General features: G+C 36.0%; 1 protein-coding gene across 2 annotated transcripts in view; it reads right to left on the reverse strand.

Moving 5' to 3' along the window:
• The window catches only part of LOC106879177 (phosphatidylinositol N-acetylglucosaminyltransferase subunit A), a 24,277-nt gene extending 2,299 nt beyond the window's left edge, over positions 1–21,978 (reverse strand). The window contains exons 1-12 of one of the 2 annotated variants that reach the window (XM_014928625.2): positions 21,819–21,977; positions 18,914–19,070; positions 16,845–16,967; positions 15,901–16,076; positions 13,390–13,505; positions 11,222–11,329; positions 8,451–8,557; positions 7,630–7,712; positions 5,188–5,273; positions 3,513–3,696; positions 2,546–2,645; positions 781–846 (exon numbers count right to left, since the gene is read on the reverse strand). In XM_014928625.2, coding sequence (XP_014784111.1) covers positions 799–846; positions 2,546–2,645; positions 3,513–3,696; positions 5,188–5,273; positions 7,630–7,712; positions 8,451–8,557; positions 11,222–11,329; positions 13,390–13,505; positions 15,901–16,076; positions 16,845–16,967; positions 18,914–19,070; positions 21,819–21,835 — 1,305 coding nt within the window. In that variant the 5' untranslated portion in view covers positions 21,836–21,977 and the 3' untranslated portion in view covers positions 781–798. Of the gene's footprint in view, positions 1–780; positions 847–2,545; positions 2,646–3,512; positions 3,697–5,187; positions 5,274–7,629; positions 7,713–8,450; positions 8,558–11,221; positions 11,330–13,389; positions 13,506–15,900; positions 16,077–16,844; positions 16,968–18,913; positions 19,071–21,818 lie in introns of both variants that reach the window. The other variant, XM_052968567.1, reaches the window with a different exon arrangement.
• Between the last annotated feature and the right edge of the window lie 33 nt (positions 21,979–22,011).

Below are 22,011 nucleotides of genomic sequence, written 5' to 3' on the forward strand. Positions count from 1 at the left end.
ATATATATATATATATATATATATATATATATAGACAGAGAGAGAGAGAGAGAGAGAGAGAGTGGTTAAAGCATCAGGCTCACAATCATGAGGCTGTGTGTTGTGTTCTTGAGCAAGACACTTCATTTCACATTGCTCCAGTTCACTCAGCTGTAGAAATGAGTTGCAATGTCAGTAGTGCCAAGCTGTATCAGCCTTTGCTTTGGATAACATTGGTGGTGTGGAGAGGAGGGGCTGGAATGCATGGGCGACTGCTGGTCTTCCACAAACAACCTTGCTTGGACTTGTGCCTCAGAGGGGAACTTTCTAGGCGCAACCACATGGTCATTCATGAGTGAAGGGGGTCCTCTATATATGCACATAGACACGTGTGTGTGTATGTGTGTGTATATGTGTGTGTGTGTGTGTGTGGGTGCGTGTGAGTGTGCGTGTGCATGCAAGTGTGTGTGCATGTAAGAGTGTGCGTGTGTGTGTGTGTGTGCGCGCGTGCGTGCGTGTGCATACAATTGAAAGGTTCCTTTGTATCTATCTTTCACCAATTGACAACATGTGTTGGTTTGTTTGTTTATGTCCCTGTAGCTTAGCAAATCAGCAAAAGAGACACTGATTGAATAAGAACCAGACTTATAATTAAGTACTGTGGTTGATTTTGATTGATGACACTATTCATGGAAGTGCTCCAGTATAGCCACAGTGAAATGACTGAAACAAGTAAAAAAGTAAACAAAATAGACACAACAAAAAAATACAAATAATAAAAATTACAGAATGATTGACTACCTTCATTTGAAATATAATTTATGTTGACTGCTTTTGATCTTTATGATCTGGAACAAGTTGTATATTCTGAAATTAAATTTGAAAATATAACTGTCAAAAGAACTATAAACTATTTGACTTTATTAACTTGATGTCTCATATTTATACACAGAATTCGAAGAGCAGTATCAGTAACCTTCACAGGTCCTCTGAGATTGGTAAAATCAATGCAGAGGTCATGATACTTTGATCTGTTCTTAAATGTCTATGAGATGAAAGTTACCCATCCTTATGTGCAAGTGCTTTATCTAATGCCCATGATATTCTAATGACTTCTCCTTTGTCTCTCCATTTCCAAATGTACTTTGATAGTGTTGTGGTGTTTCCAAAGTGGTGATTGCAGAACAAGCTATTGTGCAAGTACAAGCAACTCTTGAAGGAGTTTTCTGTAAGCACAATATAATTTGATAGCAGAGAGACCAATCTGAAGTATAATGTATAATAACTGCCAATGGTATACAATATGTTTTAAGGCAGTAACTAGATAGCATTGTATCAGTTATATGACTGAGTTGTGCTGTAATATTTGGCAGCTCTAATGAAGGTAGCTTCATTAGAGTATAAATCCATTTTCCATGCTAACATGGGTTAGACGGTTTGACATGGAACTGTCCAAACTACAATTGTCCATTGTGGCATGGTGTCTACAGCTGCATACCCTTCCTAACAGCAACCACTTAACTGAGCATGCTGGGTGCTTTTTACATGCCACCAGTACAGGTGTGTTTATGCACCAGCATGGGTGCATTTTATGTGGCACCAGCACCTGAAAGTAGAAGCCTGTATGTATGAAAGACAGTGCTTTTACTTAGCTTGATGCATCTTCTCAAGTACAGCAAATCAACACAACTCCCAGTCCCTTGTCATTTCCTCAGCGAGGCTCAGTGTCCAAAGATCCTTTCTCACCACTTCATCTCACGTTTTCCTGAGTCTACCACTTCCACAGATTCCCTCCACAATTAGAGCTTGACACATTTTTATGCAATTGTCCTCATCTATGTGCATCATGTGACCAAACCAACACAGTCTTCTCTCTTACACACAACTGATGCCTCTTATACTCTTTTTTTTTTTTTGCTGACACTCAATGGGACATTCTTCATAATATTTGGTGACTGGATTATAAGCAAGTGACCCAAATCCCATTATTTGTCTTTCTTTCTTTCTCTATCCCATTCTTCTTCATTTGAAACACAACTACTTGAATGTATTAGTTGAATTAATTGACAACCAATTGTTCTTTTACTCTATATTAATGACATTCCAGGCTGTCTATAGATATAGGGCAAATATGAAATTTGAAATATTAAATGCATAAATAGCATAGAATTTCAAGTCACTTGCTTATAATGATAATTTGGAAAAAAATTTACATCACTTCTTCTCTTACACCAAAAATGGATGATTTACAAAAAGAAAAATTACATCATTTCCTCTCTTACATGAAAAATGGATGAACCAATCAATCGATGATACTGAAGAATAAAAATGTGTCTACCACTTCATTCACACAACAAAGGTTGTAGCATGATGTATTCACAATTGGTGATGCTGAAACCAACATGAGAAGACCTTATGTACATACATCACTTGTTGTTTTGGAACACACACACACACACACACACACACACACAAACACATGCACACACACTAAATGGACAAACGAACAATTACTGTTTAACTACTTTTTAAAATATCTAATATTTGCTTTAAACCAAACACTTACCTCATCTGGATAGAACCACCTTAAGTAAGACAAAAATATAATATCAATGATGGTAACTATGACAAGGAGTTTGCCAACCAGTTTTCCTGTGTTGTAGTACCTTTGAAAAAGAATGATAATGTATTAATATTATTTGTTATTTACTGTGATGTTGATTAATACATCATATGAAATAGTCTGTGACAGTAAGAATGATTTTGCTTCCATTTCACACAATTAAATTGATAGTATTTATTTTATCAGCTTGTGAAAGATTAACATACAAAAGTGATACAGGGGAGTAAACTCCAAAAATCTTTTAAGTCCCATCAGCATCAAACAATGATCCTATGTAATGCATATAATAGTAATTAACCCAATCATAGCTGAAAACAGTTATCATATTCTTCACAAACTTTTGCAAGAAAGGGTACCAAGATGTTAAACATTTGCTTTAAGAATTCATGAAAATATTCATATTTGGAGAACCAGTGGGTGGCAAAGGGGCAGAGTTATGAGTGTCAGATAAAACACCTCACAGTATTTGTTCAGTCTGCTCTCTAAGTTCAAATCCTGTCAAAATCAACTTTGCCTTTCTTTCATTTTTTCATGGTCAATGAAAAAGCACCGTCTTTCATCTTTCAGGATCAATGAAGAAAAAGCAACAATTTACGATGATGGACTGGAGAAACTAAGAACGTCAGACTAGATGCCATGCAGTATGTTCTGAGTTCAAATCCCACCATGGTCTACTTGGGTGGTAGACTTTATCCATCAATCAGTTTGGTTACCACCACCTGGTGCCCTTAGTAGGGTCCACTTTGTAGCAAGCATTTAGGTCAGTTTGAAGATATCTTCGCCCCTTTTTCCCACCAGTCTTGGAAGCCCTGTAATGTTATAAATACTGCCTTACTTTCTGATTAAAAGGTAAAAAGAAAAAAATGAAAAAAGAAAAAACAGATATTCATGGTTGAAAGGTAATACCTACTTCTTTAATCGTTCTGTTATTTCTCTAGATGGCATCAACATTACATTTTTGTAAACCTTTTCAGTTCGTTGAGCTACAGAACGCCAGTTATACATCTCTTTGATACGCTGGTGCCTCTCAAATGGATCACAAACTTCTCCTTTTGCATGAAGAGAAATAGCTTTATCCAAGCCCTGTACAAGAGCTAAAAATATAGAACTTATTTTTAAAAAAACTATCATTTACATAAGAATTACAATAGTAAAAATCAGTTTATGACTTGTTAGATTTTTGATCTTTGTTTCTCTCAAATTACCACATTGTGATATCTCACTATGAAAATTAAACAAGACAGGGACATTTGTAATTGGAATTTAGAGAATGCCAAAAACTGATTTCAAAAATTCAAATCTATAAAATTTTATAGTTGCTGTGAGGTTAAGATCATAAGTTCAATCTTAATGCATGCCTTTAAAAGGCGTATTAATCTACCTCAACAGTCAAATACTTGATTCAATCATTTGTAATCTACTTATCCACCATTAGCATCAACTTTACATTTGCTTTTTCCATGCTTTCCTGGATTGGACCCTGAAAGCATTGAGACAGTGTTCTATAACTGGATGGCCTTCCTGACACCAACCCTTTATTGTTTTTCAAATAAGGAATTTTTATTTTGCTGGCCTTCAAATACATTGAAAATTGCTGCGCTTTGAGACATATATTTTACAAATGACAACATAAGCACCATCATTGCTATTTCTCACATAGTGACAATGTGAAGACCCACAGAAATACTCCTATGTATGCATGTGTACATACACACACACATATATATATATAAAGTCCTAATAAGTAGAAAGGTAGACAAACCATAAACCCCTTCAGGTAGGTGGCCCTGCTCGATCTGTAGAAAAGGTGTAGGTAGAAACTCCTATAAGATGCACACAGTGTAAGCTATGGACACATAAGAGGTGCAGCAATATCAAAGGAAGGCTAACTAGCAAGATAGTTTTTGTATGTGGCAGATGCTCAGGAGCAATAAACACTGAAAATGTGCAGAGAACAACTTCTGCCACATTCCAGGGAGAAAAACTAGAAGTAGTTGATAGCTTCTGTTACCTAGGTGGCCAAGTCAGTAGCGGGGGAGGGTGTGCTGAAAGTGTAGCTGCTTGAATAAGAATAGCCTGGGCAAAGTTCAGAGAGCTCTTACCTCTGCTGGTGACAAGGGGCTTCTCGCTCAGAGTAAAAGGCAGATTGTGTGACGCATGTGTACAAACAGCCATGTTACATGGCAGTGAAATATGGATTGTAATAATGAAATAAGCAGATGTGCTTCAAGAAGAAATGGTTGGGATTTACCCTAATTACCTCTATAATATTAAACACCCACACACATATTCAAGGGGCTTCCTTATAGTTTCTATCCACTAAAATTCATTCACAAGACATTGTGTCACACATTGAGATGAGACCTGAAGCCATATGATTGAAAAGCAAATTTCTTAATCAAACTAACAAGTAAAATGATAAAGATGATTTGAAAAAAATATATAAGCAAAAAACGAAAATTAACTCTACTTTAATCTTAACAAAAGTCTATACTTAAATATTTGTTTTAAGAGTGTGAGGATAAAGTGATTCTATTAAATTAAATTTATACATTTTACCCAAGGTATTCATTTCAGTATCTTACCTGGAACATTAGGTTCAGCCAGTATGATAAGGTCGTCTGGAAGTACTTCAGGAACTCCACCAACTTTGGTACTCACAACCTGAAGTCTAAAAGTGAAAGTAGAAAACATAATAGATAATGATAGCTGTCACTGTAATAGATTAAGAGAGAAACAGAAAGAAGAGTGATCCTTATTACAAGAATGAGGAGAGTGAAATATTTGGGGTTGTAAGACAATTGTGTTAAGATGAAGGAATGTATACTATATTATTAGCATTGAAAAGAAAGCGACATACAAATGTCATTATAAGGGCTTGCAAAACAAGGATTATGAATTGCAGAAAAGAAGCTAGATTTAAAGATCAAAGATGAGATTAGATCAATTAAGGCAGGCTAAGTTCAAGCTTAGTTTTTGAGGAAGGCTTTAGGATAGGTTATATTGAACTAATCTTTTGCGGAGTCTGATTACTAATATGAAAGCTAGATGCAGAGAAATGGCTTATTAGAATTGTGAAGTGTCATACTGTATGCGTAAACTCCCATGAAACAAGTTTGATTTCCAGTATAACTATTTCTCTAACACTGCTATGTCCTCGAGAAATACAAGAATGTCATAATTCCTGCAGTCAAGAGAACTAACTACAAGCTGATAGATACTTTTGATAGCAAAAAGGTGGCCAATTGACTTTATCCTGTTCAGGCCAGATATGAGCAAAGATTAGCTGTGAGTTCTGTGAAGAATCATGCGTAAAGGTACATATCTATCAGGGTTCTACCTTTATGTCTTTGCTTTTCTATCTAGGCCTTCACAATCACAAAATGACTGAGTACTCATGAGAACTGCAAAAGAAGGTTAAAACTTGCAATAGTGAGTCTGAATAAAAAAAAACCCACAAGTGGGACTGTGCAAGAAAATAATATTCAGTAGATACTATATAGTGGCCTTGTATTTACTGATTACACAGGAAGGGAATAGATGTACAGCATGAGTAAATGATTTACATAGGCAGTTATGAACTTGAGGCCAAGGACTATTCAGTTAGCGAGTAAAAAATAGGTGATATAATTTATATTGAAGATAAAGCTAATGATCTTACAGTGGCTACAAGTGAAACTGTTTGTCTTTAACTCAGAGGCTTATTAAGGCTGGAGCTAACCTGGTTCCCAAGATATTTAAGCAACTGATGTACAAGACTCTGCCCTTAAACAAGATACCAATCCACTGTAGTATTAACCATCAGCTGCCAACAGAACTCAATGTCAGTTGAATAAAGTGGAGCAACATGAAGTGAAGTAGCATGCTCAAGGATACAACATAACATCCAGTTCAGGTATTGAACCCACGTTTTAATGAGTGTGAGCCCATTACCCCTAACTAAGCTACATGCCTTTACTTAGAAGTTAAAAAATGTTATAATATATATCAAAGGTAAACTTAATGATATTACAGTAGTTAGAGCTAAAAAAAGTAAAAGTCTTGTTTTTGTTTTTTTTAAAGGCTTAGTCAATTAGTCAGAGGGTGAAAAATAACACCTATGACATTTTTCAAGGGGTCTGATATTGATAGGAGAAAAGGAAACTTATACTGAATGGAGATCTGGCTTGGATACTTGCAATAGCAGAGTGGATTCCAAGAGGCATCTAACTAGTTAATAGTATTAAACTTAAGTTTAAAGAAAGGTCACTTCTATTGACAACAATGAATTTATCATTAAGATAGATTATATGGCATAGATGTAAGTATTGTGGTATCCCCTTTAGTACTGAAATATGAGTTGTGAATGTCAAGGACCAACCTAATAGTGATGGGAGATGATTTTGAATGTAAGGTTGTGCAATGTTAACTTAAGACAAAAATTAAGCACAAGTATATTTAGAAAGCAACTGGAGAGCAAACTTTAGTTTAACCCTTTAGAATTCAGATTTCTTTGTCAAATGTATTGCTTATTTATTCACGTTGTTTTGAATTAATCTTGCATTATCTCACAGCTTTGAGATTTTGATGATGTAATTGTTTATTTTTAGAATGATATTGTCTGCTAAGTGTGAGAGGCTGGATCTGGCCAGTTTAAACATAAAACAAGTAGAATATTTGGGCTGGATAAGGCCAGTTTGAATGTTAAAGAGCTAATATAGACAAGAAAAATGGCAGGTGAAAAATTGCCATGAGTTAACAATGCAAACTATTTTTACAGCAAGAGTAAATGGAGAAAGAATAAAGACTGATTATCAAAGATCCATTTGAAAACACTAGACTTTATAGCTGAGATGATGTAGCATCAATGAATGGTGAGCAATGCTATCAAAATCAACTAACAATTAAACATACGCAGCAGAAATATAACTTTTCTTTCATCTCTTCTTTCATTTCAATCACGTAGTTATGGCCATGCTGGGATCAACTTGTGTCAAGTCATATACTTCAGAGACAAAATTTCTGGTGTGAAATCAAATATAACTTACCCACATGAGGCAGCCTCAACCATTGCTATACAGAAAGCTTCAGTTAGTGAAGTGTTTAACAAAATGTCTCCTTTAACAAGAACCTATAAGTCAAATGATTGTCATTTAATTTCATGATAAATATTGTTTTCTTTTATAATGTTTAGGGAGTTGCAAGTGACCCAAATCAAATTTTTTAAAAATAGCTACAAATGATCTGTGAATGCAGTTATAAATGTACAGCTTACTCTTTTACTTGTTTCAGTCATTTGACTGTGGCCATGCTGGAGCACCGCCTTCAGTCAAGCAAATCGACCCCAAAACTTTATCATAAATCTTTGTAATAAAACTTTATTACAAGGCTTTGTTATAACAAAACCTTAACAAAGCCTTGTAATATAAAGTTTTGTTATAAGGCTTTGCTTTGTTATAAGGCTTCATAATGTTGGTTATAAAGCTTTATAAAATACACTGGATTTGTACACTGTAAGAGTAAAGAATACTATGCTAAGATGTGTATGTTCCTGTCATGGTGCCTTGAGCACAGATACCTTTATTCTTAGAGTGTACCCTAATACTGGTGCCATAATGAAATACACCCAGTATACCTTGTAAAAGGGTTGGTAACAGGGAAAATATCCAACAATACAAACCAAACCTAAAATGCAATGTACAAACAAGACCTGGTCCTCCAACCCATTTATGAAAGCAAAACAAAATAAAAACTGACTAGGATCATGACTATCCATCTAACCCATGCAGGCATGTAAAGCTGACATAAAACAACAATAATGATGATACTTTAAAAAAAAAAATCACTGTAAGTAAAATAGCGAACTTACATCCCTTATTTCAGTGTGTTTCAGAGATCCTAACATTGAAACTCTTTCCTGAAGATGATGTGTTTCACAAACTTCTTCCAAAACAATTCGCTTGGGACCTTCACCTCCTAGTTTTTAAAATTGAAACTCAGATTTTATATATTGCAGCATTTTAACAATTTATCTTCTTAATAATTATTTGTGTAAACTAAAATGTTCATTTTCCTATCATCATGTTTAGTAATTTCTGTATCTTTTGAAATAGACTGAAAAATAATAACAGAACTAGATATCAGAGATTAAATGAAAAATAGTGGGTTTAGATACATCTGGATGGAGGAGGTAGAGCACTTACAACTTCATCTGACTACCTAATGGCTTAGATTGAGTACCTATGATTCAAACAGTACTTACAACTTAGACTTAGTAGATGTGTCTTAAAATAAGTTACCTGTGACTAGAGCTGAATATCTAAGATCTGATCCAGCTGTAGAAACTCTGCCAGATCAGATTGGAGCCTGGTGCAGCCTTCTGGCTTGCCAGTCCTCAGTCAAATTGTTCAACCCATGCTAGCATGGAAAGCGGACGTTAAACGATGGTGATGATGATGATGATGATGATGAACAGAATTACTGTGATTTTTGATTGAATATTTATGATTTTAAATGAGTATCTATGACTTGGAATGGGAAACTAAGACTTGGATAGAATAACCATGATTTTCATTGTGTACTTAAGACTTCATGTGAATGCCTTCACCAAGAACCTAAGTAAGGTGTGAACTGAATGCCTATGACTTGGACTGAATGATTTAGACTGAGTATCAATGATTAAAACTGAGTGACTATAACTCAATTATAACGACCTAATAACAATACATTAAACATTTCATTTTTAGTCTTATCACAAACGATTCTGATTGAGACAGACAGACAGACAGACAGACAGAGCTAGAGAGAGAGATTCTAGGAAGATTTGTCAATCAAGATGAGTGATTTTATCGATGGTAAAAGCTATTTGTACTATGATCTCTATTTCTAAGTGAAAACTAATGAGCAAAGACTGTGATACAAGATTGGAGGTATTTTAAATTCTATATAGAATGTGAATAGCAATAAGATATTCAAAACTCAGATGTTCTCAAAACAAACTTTTATTTAACCAAATGACTATAGTTTAATTAATTGGAGAGTGTAGATAGATATTTTTGATTGCAAATTTTCAAAAATTTATTACAGAAAACTCAGGGGAATTAATTCTAGAAAAATGAAAATGTTTCACTCCATCCAGTTTAACATCATAACCTGACCCAATTCAATAACACCAGCCCTTGATCCTTGGACTGTGAGCCTAACACCCTACCTAGTTTTATACCACCACCTTGTTCTTAGGTATCTTTGGCAGGGATCACTGTGTTGCAAGCACTCCAGTCAGTTTCTTTCCCAACCCCGTTTTTCCTGTACACCTTGGCCTCTTGATGATCGAACTGGGCATCAACTTCATCAATCTCACCAGTTCATAGGTATGGCCTGCAAAGATCACAGACACTGCTCTTCCTTATCTCACTAATATATGTGGGCAGATGGATGAATGGACAGACAGCCAGAGAGAGAGATATCAAGTGATATATAAAACTCAGCTCCATCCATCAACTTGCAAAGCTAAAGGGATACAATATGCTCTGCTTGTCACACTCTGCTCCACATAACCAACCACTTCAGGGCAGTGTTTGCAACATTGTCATACTCAGCTTCTGGAACAGGATTATCTATAATATAGTAGGCGCGGGCATGGCTGTGTGGTTAGGAAGCTTGCTTCCCAGCTGCATGGTTTCAGGTTCAGTCCCACCGCGTGGCACCTGGGGCAAGTGTCTTCTGCTATAACCCCGGGCTGACCGAAGCCTTGTGATTGAATTTGGTAGGCGGAAGTTACTGCCGTGTGTGTATACATCTGTGTATGTGCTTGTGCCTCTCTCCCAGAGAGTGAGAGGGGGATATCTAAGGTTTACAAATTTCTAATTAATAGAGGTTACTAATGTGTTAAATTGAATTAATCTAGGAATAAGAAGAATTTCATTCATAAAAAAAATACGGTTAATTTACAGACAAAAATATGCAAATAATTATTTTACAAAATTTAACAATATTAAATTAGAAAACATAAATGAATCTGAGTGATTTTGTTTATGAAAACTACTGACATATTTAATGTTGGTTTCACATTTTGGCACAAGGCCAGCAACTTTGGAGAAGTGGTTAAGTTAATTACATCAACCCCCAGTACTCAACTGGTACTTATTTTATTGAGACTGAAAGGATGAAAGGTAAAGTCATGCTTATGATTCTGCCAGCTGGCAGCCTTATTGACCTGTGAAGCCAAGTGAAACCATAATCATGGCTGATGCTGGTGTCACATAACAGGCACTCATGCCAGTGGCACATAAAAAGCACCCTTCAAACGTTGGACCTTTCAGAGATGATAAGTGACCGAGACCTTTTGGTGAAATGCCATGCCTGTGAAGACTTGTCAAACCAAGTGAAATCGCAGTTGTGGCCAATACCAGTGTTCAGTAGCTGGTACCCACGCCAGTGGTACACAAAAAAGCACACTCTTGGAATGGTTGGCATTAGGAAGGGCATCCAGCTGTAGAAACCATGCCAGATCAGATTGGAACCTGGTGCAGCTATCCAGCTAACCAGCTTCAATCAAACTGCCTAACCCATGCTAGCATAGAAAGCAGACACTAAATGATGGTGATTATGATGATGATGATGATGAATAATGCTACTTACCAATAATGAATTGAATATTAGGATAGCGCTTACATATATCTGGGATAATTCCAGCCAAAAGATCCATTCCTTTTCTATAAACTAGCCTGCATATTACAACAATGGTAACTGAAAGTAATGGAAACTGATTCAGTATAAATTTACAGGTAACAACAAAATTTCAATAAATATTTTTTAGTAGAATGATAAAAATGCATAAATCTACAACTACTCTAATTCCTTTAATTGACAGATACAAATGCTTCATTAGCCGCCAAAGATCCTTGATACATTTTACGGCACCTGTGCCTAGCGTCGCCTTTCTGGCACTTGTGCCCGTGGCATGTGTAATGAACTTTCGAGCGAGATCGTTGCCAGTGCCCCTGGACTGGCTCTTGTGTGGGTGGCACATAAGATACACCCTTTTGAGCATGGCCGTTGCCAGTACCGCCTGACTGGCCACGTGCGGGTGGCACGTAAAAGCACCCACTACACTCTCAGAGTGGTTGGCATTAGGAAGGGCATCCAGCTGTAGAAACTCTGCCAAATCAGATTGGAGCCTGGTGTAGCCATCCGGTTTCATCAGTAATCAGTCAAATCGTCCAACCCATGCTAGCATGGAAAGTGGACGTTAAATGATGATGATGATGATGATGATGAAAGTGATTGAGTGGTTAAGATGCTGAACTAAATATATAACCTAAAGACTTTATTATGATGCTACCATCAGCATAATGTTTGACTTAGCAGTCTTTGTTATAAGGTTTTGTTATAATGCTTATTTACAAGTCTTTGTCATAAGACTTTGTTATAAAGCAGGGGTGAGAAAACCCCAACCCACAAGTGCAATTGCGCCTGTGAACCCATTTTATTGTGCCCACAGGCTGGTATACTCCTATGTAAAAAATATAGCAAATTTTTCAATTATAAAATTTAGACAATATTTGTATACCTATTTGCAACATAGTTTGCATTTCTACTACAACTTAAAACAGTTAGACTCGAAAAGAAAATCGTTTGGTAATTGTCATTTGAATGGAAATTTTGTTTTCACTATAAAACACATATTGCTAGATTTGTACCACTCCCTTGAGACCCAACTGCTCTCTAGCTGAAAAATATGGAATACCTCATAAGTAATATAAACGTCCTAAATTCAGTGGTAGCATTAATGAAGATGTTACACGTTAATTTAATGTCTTAAACTTATTTTTATTACAAAAATGGACTATATACCTGTTGTAATTTAGTTATCTATAGTCCTATGATATTTCGGAATACAATTCCTTCTTCAGATATTCTTCGATGGAGTCTAAGAAAACCGTTGGAAAACAGTTTATAGCAGAGACTCCTTCGAAGAATATCTGAAGAAGGAACTGTATTCCGAAATATCATCGGACTATAGACAACTAAATTACAACAGGTATATAGTCCATTTTTTGTATTATAGTGCATTCTTGTACCATGCAAAACTTTTCATTCTTTATAATCAATACACAATGCTTCAAGCGAACTACAATACTCTCTTATTTTTATTAATGTATATTAAATTATACATAGACATATACAAGATTCACACTGATATTAGAGTTAGAACTTGCGATCCACCTACAGACCTTTTACTTTGGAAATATTTGCCCACCACACTAAAAAGTTTCCCCATACCTGTTATAAAGCTTTCTTATAAGGCTTTATAAGGTTTTCTTTTAAGGCTTTATTAGGTTTTTTTATCAAGGTTTTATAATGTTTTCTAATGAGGCTTTATGAAATTTTGTAGGATTAATAATGGAGGAATAGGATGAGGATGGGAGGTGGTATCTCATTTAGATGGATCTGAAGCAAACTTGGTACAAGGAGAGAAGGGTGTGCAGGAGGGGAGGAGGGGAAGGCGATGGGGAGTAGGAGAGGTGAGGAGGAGTGGTAGGAGGACTTGGAATGTAGAGTGGAGGGGGAAGAGTGATGGTGAGGCGATGAGTAGAGGGGGTTGGAGAGGAGCAAGAGGAGTGGAGTGAGCAGGGAGGAGGATAGTGAGGGAGGGGAAGAGGAGTAGGGGAGAAGAAAGAGATGATTAGAGGGAAAGAAAAGGAGATGATTAGAGGGAAGGAGGAGATGACTAGAAGAGGAGGAGGAGGATTATACTCTCTTATTTCAAGTTTGTCAATAATTACCATTACACAATAAATACTTACTCTTTGATGTAATCCGTTTTGATGGATTTGGAATGAACTTGGTACAATCAACAGCATTTGGGATGACAGACACCATTTCTGGCTTGACAGAAGACCTCAGTACAGTGTTTTCTTTACTAGTATTTTTAAAAAAATAAAAAATTAGACACATAAAATATTTATTATATAACCAGTTAAAGAGCAAATATTTTCTCCATGCTTTAATGCATTACCTTTCGTATTCAGAAATATATATCAACACAGTTCAGATCATATTGTTTTTATGAGAGGCAAAAGCAACTGTCACCAAGTTGTGACGTCCCCACAGGAGACTAGTTTTCAAGTCCTTATCATAGAAGCAATGCTGCTCTGGCATGAGATGTTTAGGCTGTGTAAACCTAACAACTTCAATGTACAGAAAGATTATGGAAAATACAACTGACCCTTGGGTACAGGCACTATAACCAACAGAGTGTTGGTCAGAGAAAGCATTGACAGTGTACACTGTAATAGTCTGAAAGGAAACACAAGAGATAGATATTATTTACATTTGACAGATATTTGTCCTCATCTTGTTTGTTGTTAACACAACGTTTTGGCTGATATACCCTCCAGCCTTCATCAGGTGTCTTGGGGAAATTTCGAACCTGGGTTCTAATTCCTAAGGTATTTTTCGATGTTGTTGTTGTTGTTGTTATTATTATTATTATTATTATTATTATTATTATTATTCAGGTCACTGCCTGGATTTGAACTCGGAATCTTGCAGACCGAGTGCAGATATGAGTAGCATATGGGAACCAGTATTAAGGAAGGATAGGAAAATATTAGATTTATAAGCCCTAAAATTCACTCCATAATTGCCCACGAGCATATGGCGTAGTGGTTAAGAACGTGAGCTACTAACCCCAAGATTCCAAGTTCGATTCCAGGCAGTGACCTGAGTAATAATAATAATAACATTGAAAAATACCTTAGGAATGAGAACCCAGGTTCGAAATTTCCCCAAGACACCTGATGAAGGCTGGAGGTATATCAACCGAAATGTTGTGTTAACAACAAACAAGATGAGGACAAATATCCATCACTCCTCATCTCTTAAATATAGAACTGTATTACAAGAGATAGATGTTGTCCATAGGTAAACCAATCACCTAGGATTAATGTAACTCAATTGGAACTACTACAGCCAGAAATCAAAAGTAACTGTAGACACCATTGTGATATTCAGAGAAGATGAGAAAGTTTATGCTAATACATTCAACTTAAAATAAGCTAAGATATTTTAATAGAAATTACATTCACATGTGTAAAAACAAAAAAAAATGGTTTTAAAGAGTAATTCTCAAGACAAGGGAAACAACTCCATAAACTAGTGCCGTTGCTCTTTGGAAGTACGGTGAGAGTTCTGCACGTTTTGGTTTATTACTATACAAAAATGTTTATTTAGTCTTTTATAGAAATAATTTGAATTAAACATTTTTAGAGGCACAACATCAAATTGCCAAATACATTAAAAAGTAAATGGGTTAATTAATTCTGATATATTTAGTCCAACTTAAAATAATTTGAGGCTATCTCGGGCTACATTATCTAATGTGTTTCCTTTTTTTTTAAGATGGTAGGATATGGTAGAAGGGGGATTTGACTACTATTTCTAGCAAATCAAGTAGCCATAGAGATGGAGCTGAATGGAACCAGTTACATAATTAATAGCTTCTGTCTTTCACTCTGACACACACACATAAATACATTATCACTGTTGTTATTGTCATTTAACGTCTGCTTTCCATGCTGGTATGGGTTGGACAGTTCAGAAGAAACAAGTGAACCAGAAGGCTGCATCAACCTCTAATTTCTACTTCGGTATAGTTTCTACAGCTGGATGCTCTTCCCAATACCAACTACTTTACAAAGTGTACTGGATGCTTTTAACATAGCACCAGCACCAGCAAGGTCACCAAATAACTCCCAAGACCCCCACTCAACTGAGTGAGGGAGGGGCAGCACTAAGAGAGGTGGCTTTATGCTAGGTGATGAAAGGTTAAACTATGATAAGGAGACAAGAACAGGTGTTTTGCTGTGGGGAAGGGTTAGGGTTACCCCAATTGGAAGAGGAGGAGAATGATGGTGAAGGCATGTCAGAGCATATCCTCAAGTGACAGGAAGGAGAATAAAGAGAAGTGATGTGAGTAGTAAGTTCACATGAGTGCAAGAGACGTTGGTGCATTTATGTCCCTGTAACTTAGCAGTTCAGCATAAGAAATCAATAGAATAAGTACTAAGCTTAAAAAATAAGTCCTGGGATCGATTTGTTCAACTAAAACCCTTCATAACAGTATCCCAGCATGGCTGCAGTTAAATGACTGAAACAAGTAAAAAGAAAATAAAAAAAGATCACATATATATATGTGTGTGTGTGTGTGTGTGTGTAAATATACACATTATATATATATAGATAGATAGATATAGATATATATAAAATTTATTTTCAAAAAAATTTTTCTTTTAAATGGTAGGAATGCAACTAACCTTGTATGTGAGACACAAATGGAATGGTTACAATCTGCTAATGAGACAGTCAATACCTTATTGGTCAGTATAGAACTACCATCCGCAAAACCAAAAAGAGAATGATCAGTGAAAACCACTCTCAATCCCATTGTCTTTGCATGGAACATAGCTTCATGTGCCAAAGTTGAAAATGCCTAAAATGTAAGAAAGTCCAAAGAAGTGGTGAAAAGTCATTGAAATCAACAGTTTATACAGTAACAGACAACTTAACAATAATGCTCACTCAGTTTTAGTAATATAAACAGCAAATAAACTGTATGCACACCTGTGTGTGTGTGTGTGTGTGTGTGTGTGCGTGCGCACATGTTTTTCTCATTACCCCACTGCTTGATAACCAGTGTTGGTTTGTTTATGCCCCTGTAATCTAGCAGTTCCGAAAAGGAGACTGATGGAACAGGTATCAAACTTTGAGAAAAGTAAGTTCGAGGGGCAATTTGATCAACTAATCCCATCAAGGTGGTGCCCCAGCATGCCCACAGCCCTATGATTGTACTACCAGCACCAGCCACGACTATGATTTCACTTGGCTTGATGAGATTTCTCAAGCACAACATATTGCTAAAGGTCTCAGTCACTTGTCATCACCTCCATGAGGCTCAACATTCAAGGATCATGTTTCACCACCTCATCCCAGGTCTACCTCTTCCACAGGTTCCCTCTACAGTTAGAGATCAGCACTTCTTTACACAGCTGTCCTTGTCCATGTGCATCACATGACCATACCAGTGCAATCATCTCTCATGTACACCACATCTGATGCCTCTTATGCCCAGTTTTTCTCTCAAGACACGTACACTCAGTCATACATGCAAACTGACATTGCACATCCAGCAAAGCAAACTAGCTTTGTATCATCATATATTCTAAATTCAATGCATTCCAGTTTTTAAAAGTTATCTTACCGAATGTCCATGAACAATAGTGATTTTCTCTCGAATGAAAATATCCCGAAGCAAGGGTAATGTGGTGAAAAGTGATGGCAGAATGCATTGGTTATAAATAGGGTAGAATGGCAGATAATAAACCTATAAGATAGTAGAAATTTAAAGGTGTAATTGATGTCAAACCTTTGAAATACCAAATTATTATCAAATAGAAAATAAAATCAGTTCAACTTTTGTTTGTAATTAGAGATTTAAGAATGATTATCTAAAATTTTTTTTTTTTTAAATTACCTTTAAATATTTCTAAAAGATAACATGTTCAAATTTTGTCATAACTGGAAATGTTTAAGAAAAATACTAACATACAGAATATCTATAAACAAAGTATAAACATAGCAGAAAATATAAAGAACTACAATCAGCAGTCAGTTGTAAGAAAGTATGGTTTGGCACCATGTACAATGTTACTAAATGTTTTAAGTGCTTATGCAATCGCAAGCAGACATAGACATTCTCATGAACTCATAATCACTGACCCAATGGAAGCCCCTGGAGAAGAAGAGGATTGCATCTTCACTAGGCTGGTACTTACTTTTAACTGAGTAGACTGGAGCAACATGAAATGAAGTGCCTTGTTCAAGGATCACAATGCACTACCCAGTCCAGGAATTGAACTCAAAACTTTAGGATCATGAGCCAGACACACTAACTTCTAGGCCATGCACTTTTATAAAATACCTATGATATTTATAAAATAAAAAAATAAAATATCAATTGCTGATTTTTTTATTTATTCTTCCACTTTGTAGATGTTCCATATAAATCAGTAAACAAAGAACCAAAATACTCAACAGAAAAGTTTTCATTAAAACTTATGACAAAATCTTAATTTATTGTCAAAAAATGACTTCATTAATTGTAATATTGCTAGATTTTACAAGTTGTGTACCCAATTAAACTACTTGCAGAAACTTAAAATTCATTTCCTTTTTAACCCAAGTCTTCAACTTGTCATGGGCTTCTTACAGTCTCCACATATTTTAGTAGCATAAAAAAACATTTTTCATAAGATTTTCTTTGCTGGATGGTCTGACAGGATCTAAAGGGTTCAAGAACAGCATCGTTAGAAGCTACTTTTCACTAGAAGCTACTTAGATAAAATCACACAAACTGGTTTATCACCAGATGTGATATGGTTCACATATGTCTGAAGATACTATTTTGAAAATTAAGCTTAATGTAATTTTAATTTTACTTTGTACAATACACAAGTTAGTATCAAACTTATTTTACTAATTGTTTCTAATATAGGCACAAGGCCAGCAGCTTTGAGAACTTGACTGGGACTGCATTTTATCAAACCCAGAGAAATGTAATGCAAATTTAACCTCAGCAGGATTTAAACTCAGAACACTAAGTGCTGTAATTAAACACCACAAGGTATTTTACCCAACATTCTAATGAGTCTGTTAATCCACCACCTTAAAGGCTAATTTTAATAATGATATATGTTGGTTGGTGAACTGGGAGTCATCAGAGTGTAGAACAAAATGCTTTGGATATTTGTTGTATTCTGAGTTCAAATCCAGTCTAACTTTTCCTTCTAAGATCACTTTGTACCTGAAAAGTGCTAGGATTCATTTAACTGACTAACCCATCATTATCATCGTTTAACATCTGTGTTCCCTGCTGGCAGGGGTTGGATGGTTTGACAGGAGCTGGCCAGCAGGAGAGCTGCACCAGGCCCCAGTTGTCTGTCTTGGCAAGGTTTCTACGGCTGGAAGCCCTTCTTAACACCCACTACTTTACAAAGTGTACTGGATGCTTTTTAAATGGCACCAGTATTAGTCCTTTATATGTGGCACCAGCACATGCTTTTTACATGGTACCAGTATGGGTGCTTTTGACATGGCACCAGCACCCATGGGCTCACAAGACAAGGAGCTCTCAGCTGTGAGAGGGAGAGGAACCAAGTGATTAGAGTAACCCCTTCCCTAAAAATTTCTGGTTTTACACCTATATCAGGAAACAATAATGAACGATGTTAATGTTCAGTAACAATATAGTTAAATATCAATATTACTTACCTTTAAGCCATTGGTTAAATATCGCACGCCTTGTCTGTCTTCATAACGATGAGTAGCTACAACAACCTTGTGTCCTCTTTCAATCAAACATTGAGACAGCTGATAAATATGGCTTTCAACACCACCCATATTTGGATAAAAGAAGTCAGACACCATACTGAAAAATAAGAAGAATTTTTTTTTTCTTTAAAGCAACTTAAATTGTGAATTAGCAAATTGGCAAAGTCTTCTGATTAAATATTTTGTGAGTATTTATTTGTTCCATTCTCTATACTCTGAATTCAAATTCTACTTAAGTCAATTTTGCCTTTCATGTTTTGGGTATTGGGAATGATAGCAACATTTCTTCCAGTTTTACATTCTAGGTTGAGCTGAACCTGAAAGCACATTGTTGTGAAGCAAATGTAGTGGTGATTCAAAACTGAACCACTGGGCACTACAACCAAACCACAATAGTTTCACATGATCAGTCTAGTAAGAAACCTATCAGTATCAAGCCATGGAATGATTCAATCTTCTAGAATATTCTTCTTGTACCCCATAAAGAGTCGCTTTGGCGCTAAACCTATTGCAGAATGTTGAGACAGGTGAGCAACATGTCTCCATTCTTGCCAGGCAAACTGCCAATGCAGATGTCCTGCAACAGGTGACCAAGAACCTCCATCACCATGAAGACAGCTCAGTTGATTTCAGATATGTTGGGCCAACTGCATGTCGCCATACCAAGAGCTTTCTGTAAACCCAGAGCAGTATCTCTTTCCCAATCTGTAAGTATTGTTAACTGAAAATAGCCAATGTCAGTGGTCTTTACATGCAACAATAAATATTTCAGTTAAATGTTCATGAGTTTGCTTCAACTATTCATGCAGCAAATGAAATATATTTTCATTCACCAACTCAACAATTACATGTCCTAAACCCATGACACAAACTTCTTAGCTACACAGTTATACCTATTCCCATTCATAAAACATATTTGTATTAAGTGCAAAGTCACTAAGTTCTGTCTGCTACTATAGTACTATTTGTATCTAAGATGTCTTCCAGGAAATTTACTAGTCTTTGGAGTGTACGATATATCTAATCTATACAGTTTAACTCGCTAATGCCAGATCCATGTGAGAAGAGTCGTACTTCGTCATTGACCATGGGTTCACAATAGTCACAGGTGTTTTAGTTATATGCTTGCTTGTAGTCTGTGTTTTGGTTGTGAATGCTGAGTTATTATTTAACTGGAAGAAAGTTTTGAATTAGCAAACTTTATTATCAAAAATATTTTGCCACGACTATTTCATTCAGGCAGTGTACCAAAGAGTTTTTAACATACCAACACAAGTGTGTTACCCCAACTCGTCGACTTTGTTTCGTCATAACTTCTAAGAAAAACGGATATTTATGTAATGAAATTTTCTACAAATATGCTTCCGATGGTGTAGATTCTGCTTATATCAGAATTTGTGGAAAGAAAATCGGACTCGTACACATACATACTGACAAACGTAGCTTTTTTTGAAATTTCAAGTTTCATTTGGTAGATGTGTGTCTGTATGTAATGTGTACGAGCCCACCAATTAGGGCGGGGGGTTCATATCAAATTCCGATATAATTGGAATTTTTTTATGAAATACCATTCAGAGTGTGTTGACATTCTGAACGATATCTCAAAATTAACAATTTTTTCTGAAAGTTATGAGGAAACACAGCTGATTCGTGTGAATTTTCCATAACTCCTCACCCAACCCTCAGAAAAAGATTTTGGCGGAGGTTTACCCTTATAATGGGAGGTGGTGTGAGTATTATTTACCTTCGCCAAAAATGTGTTCATATCAAATACCGATATAATCATAATCTGCGCTATCTGAGGCGTATTTGTAGAAAATATCATTGGAAGCATCAATTTTTCTGAAAATTATGGAGAAACTAAGAGGTGCATGCCAACTTTTTAACTAATGTCTTTGATATATATTCTTTTATTTGTTTCAGTCATTTGACTGCGGCCATGCTGGAGCACCGCCTTTAGTCGAGCAAATCGACCCCAGCACTTATTCTTTGTAAGCCTAGTACTTATTCTATCGGTCTCTTTTGCCGAACCGCTAGCTTATGGGGACGTAAACACACCACCATCGGTTGTCAAGCGATAGAATCGTTCTTTTTTGCTGAACCGCTATGTTACGGGGACGTAAACACACCAGCATCGGGGTTGTCAAGCGATGTTGAGCGGACAAACACAGATATACAAACAAACACACACACACACACATATGTGACGGGCTTCTTTGAGTTTCCGTCTACCAAATTCACTCACAAGGCTTTGGCCGGCCCGAGGCTATAGTAGAAGACACTTGCCCTGCCCAAGGTGCCAGGCAGTGAAACTGAACCCAGAACAATGTGGTTGGTAAGCAAGCTACTTACCACACAGCCACTCCTGCGCCTATGATTATGATTTGAAGGCAGTTTAGTTGCTATTTCTTGCAGGACCAGCAATGTATATAGCCATCCCCATGTCAGCCCTAATAGGGCAGATATTAAATATGTTCTATGTTGTGACCAATGTCTTCAATTCGTATTCAGGGTGTCTAACGTATCATTCCTTTTCATAGGATGGTAGGTAGAGTGTAATTTGTGGGAGATTTGGTTCTTAATTTTAGCAAGATAAGCTATTGCTTAGATCCTCGCAGAACTTTTAGATAATCTAATCAGCATGTCAATCAAAAATTAAATACACTGGAGTTATAACAGTTCTCCGTAAATATTAAATCCAATTTTAAGAAGAGTGACGTTGTTGCACGCTACGAAATAAATTAGTAAAGTATTTATACAAGACACACAATATGTTTTTTAAGTTTCTATTTGATAAGTTAAACGAAAACTTAATTTTTGAATCAAAATTTTGAAGTACACTTACCATATATTGTGTTTCATACTGAATGGATTCGCTAAATTATATATATCCGAAAGTATCCAGTTAAACACATCAAATATTCTTCATATTTTTATAATTCAATCATAATTTATACTAGAGAAATAGTTTCCGTAGAAGAGTTTAGCTGTTTTATACAAAAGTATACTTTACTAATACGAAACGAGATCATCAAATA

The sequence above is a fragment of the Octopus bimaculoides genome, chromosome 6 (genome assembly GCF_001194135.2).
Source record: "Octopus bimaculoides isolate UCB-OBI-ISO-001 chromosome 6, ASM119413v2, whole genome shotgun sequence".
Classification (NCBI taxonomy): domain Eukaryota; kingdom Metazoa; phylum Mollusca; class Cephalopoda; order Octopoda; family Octopodidae; genus Octopus; species Octopus bimaculoides.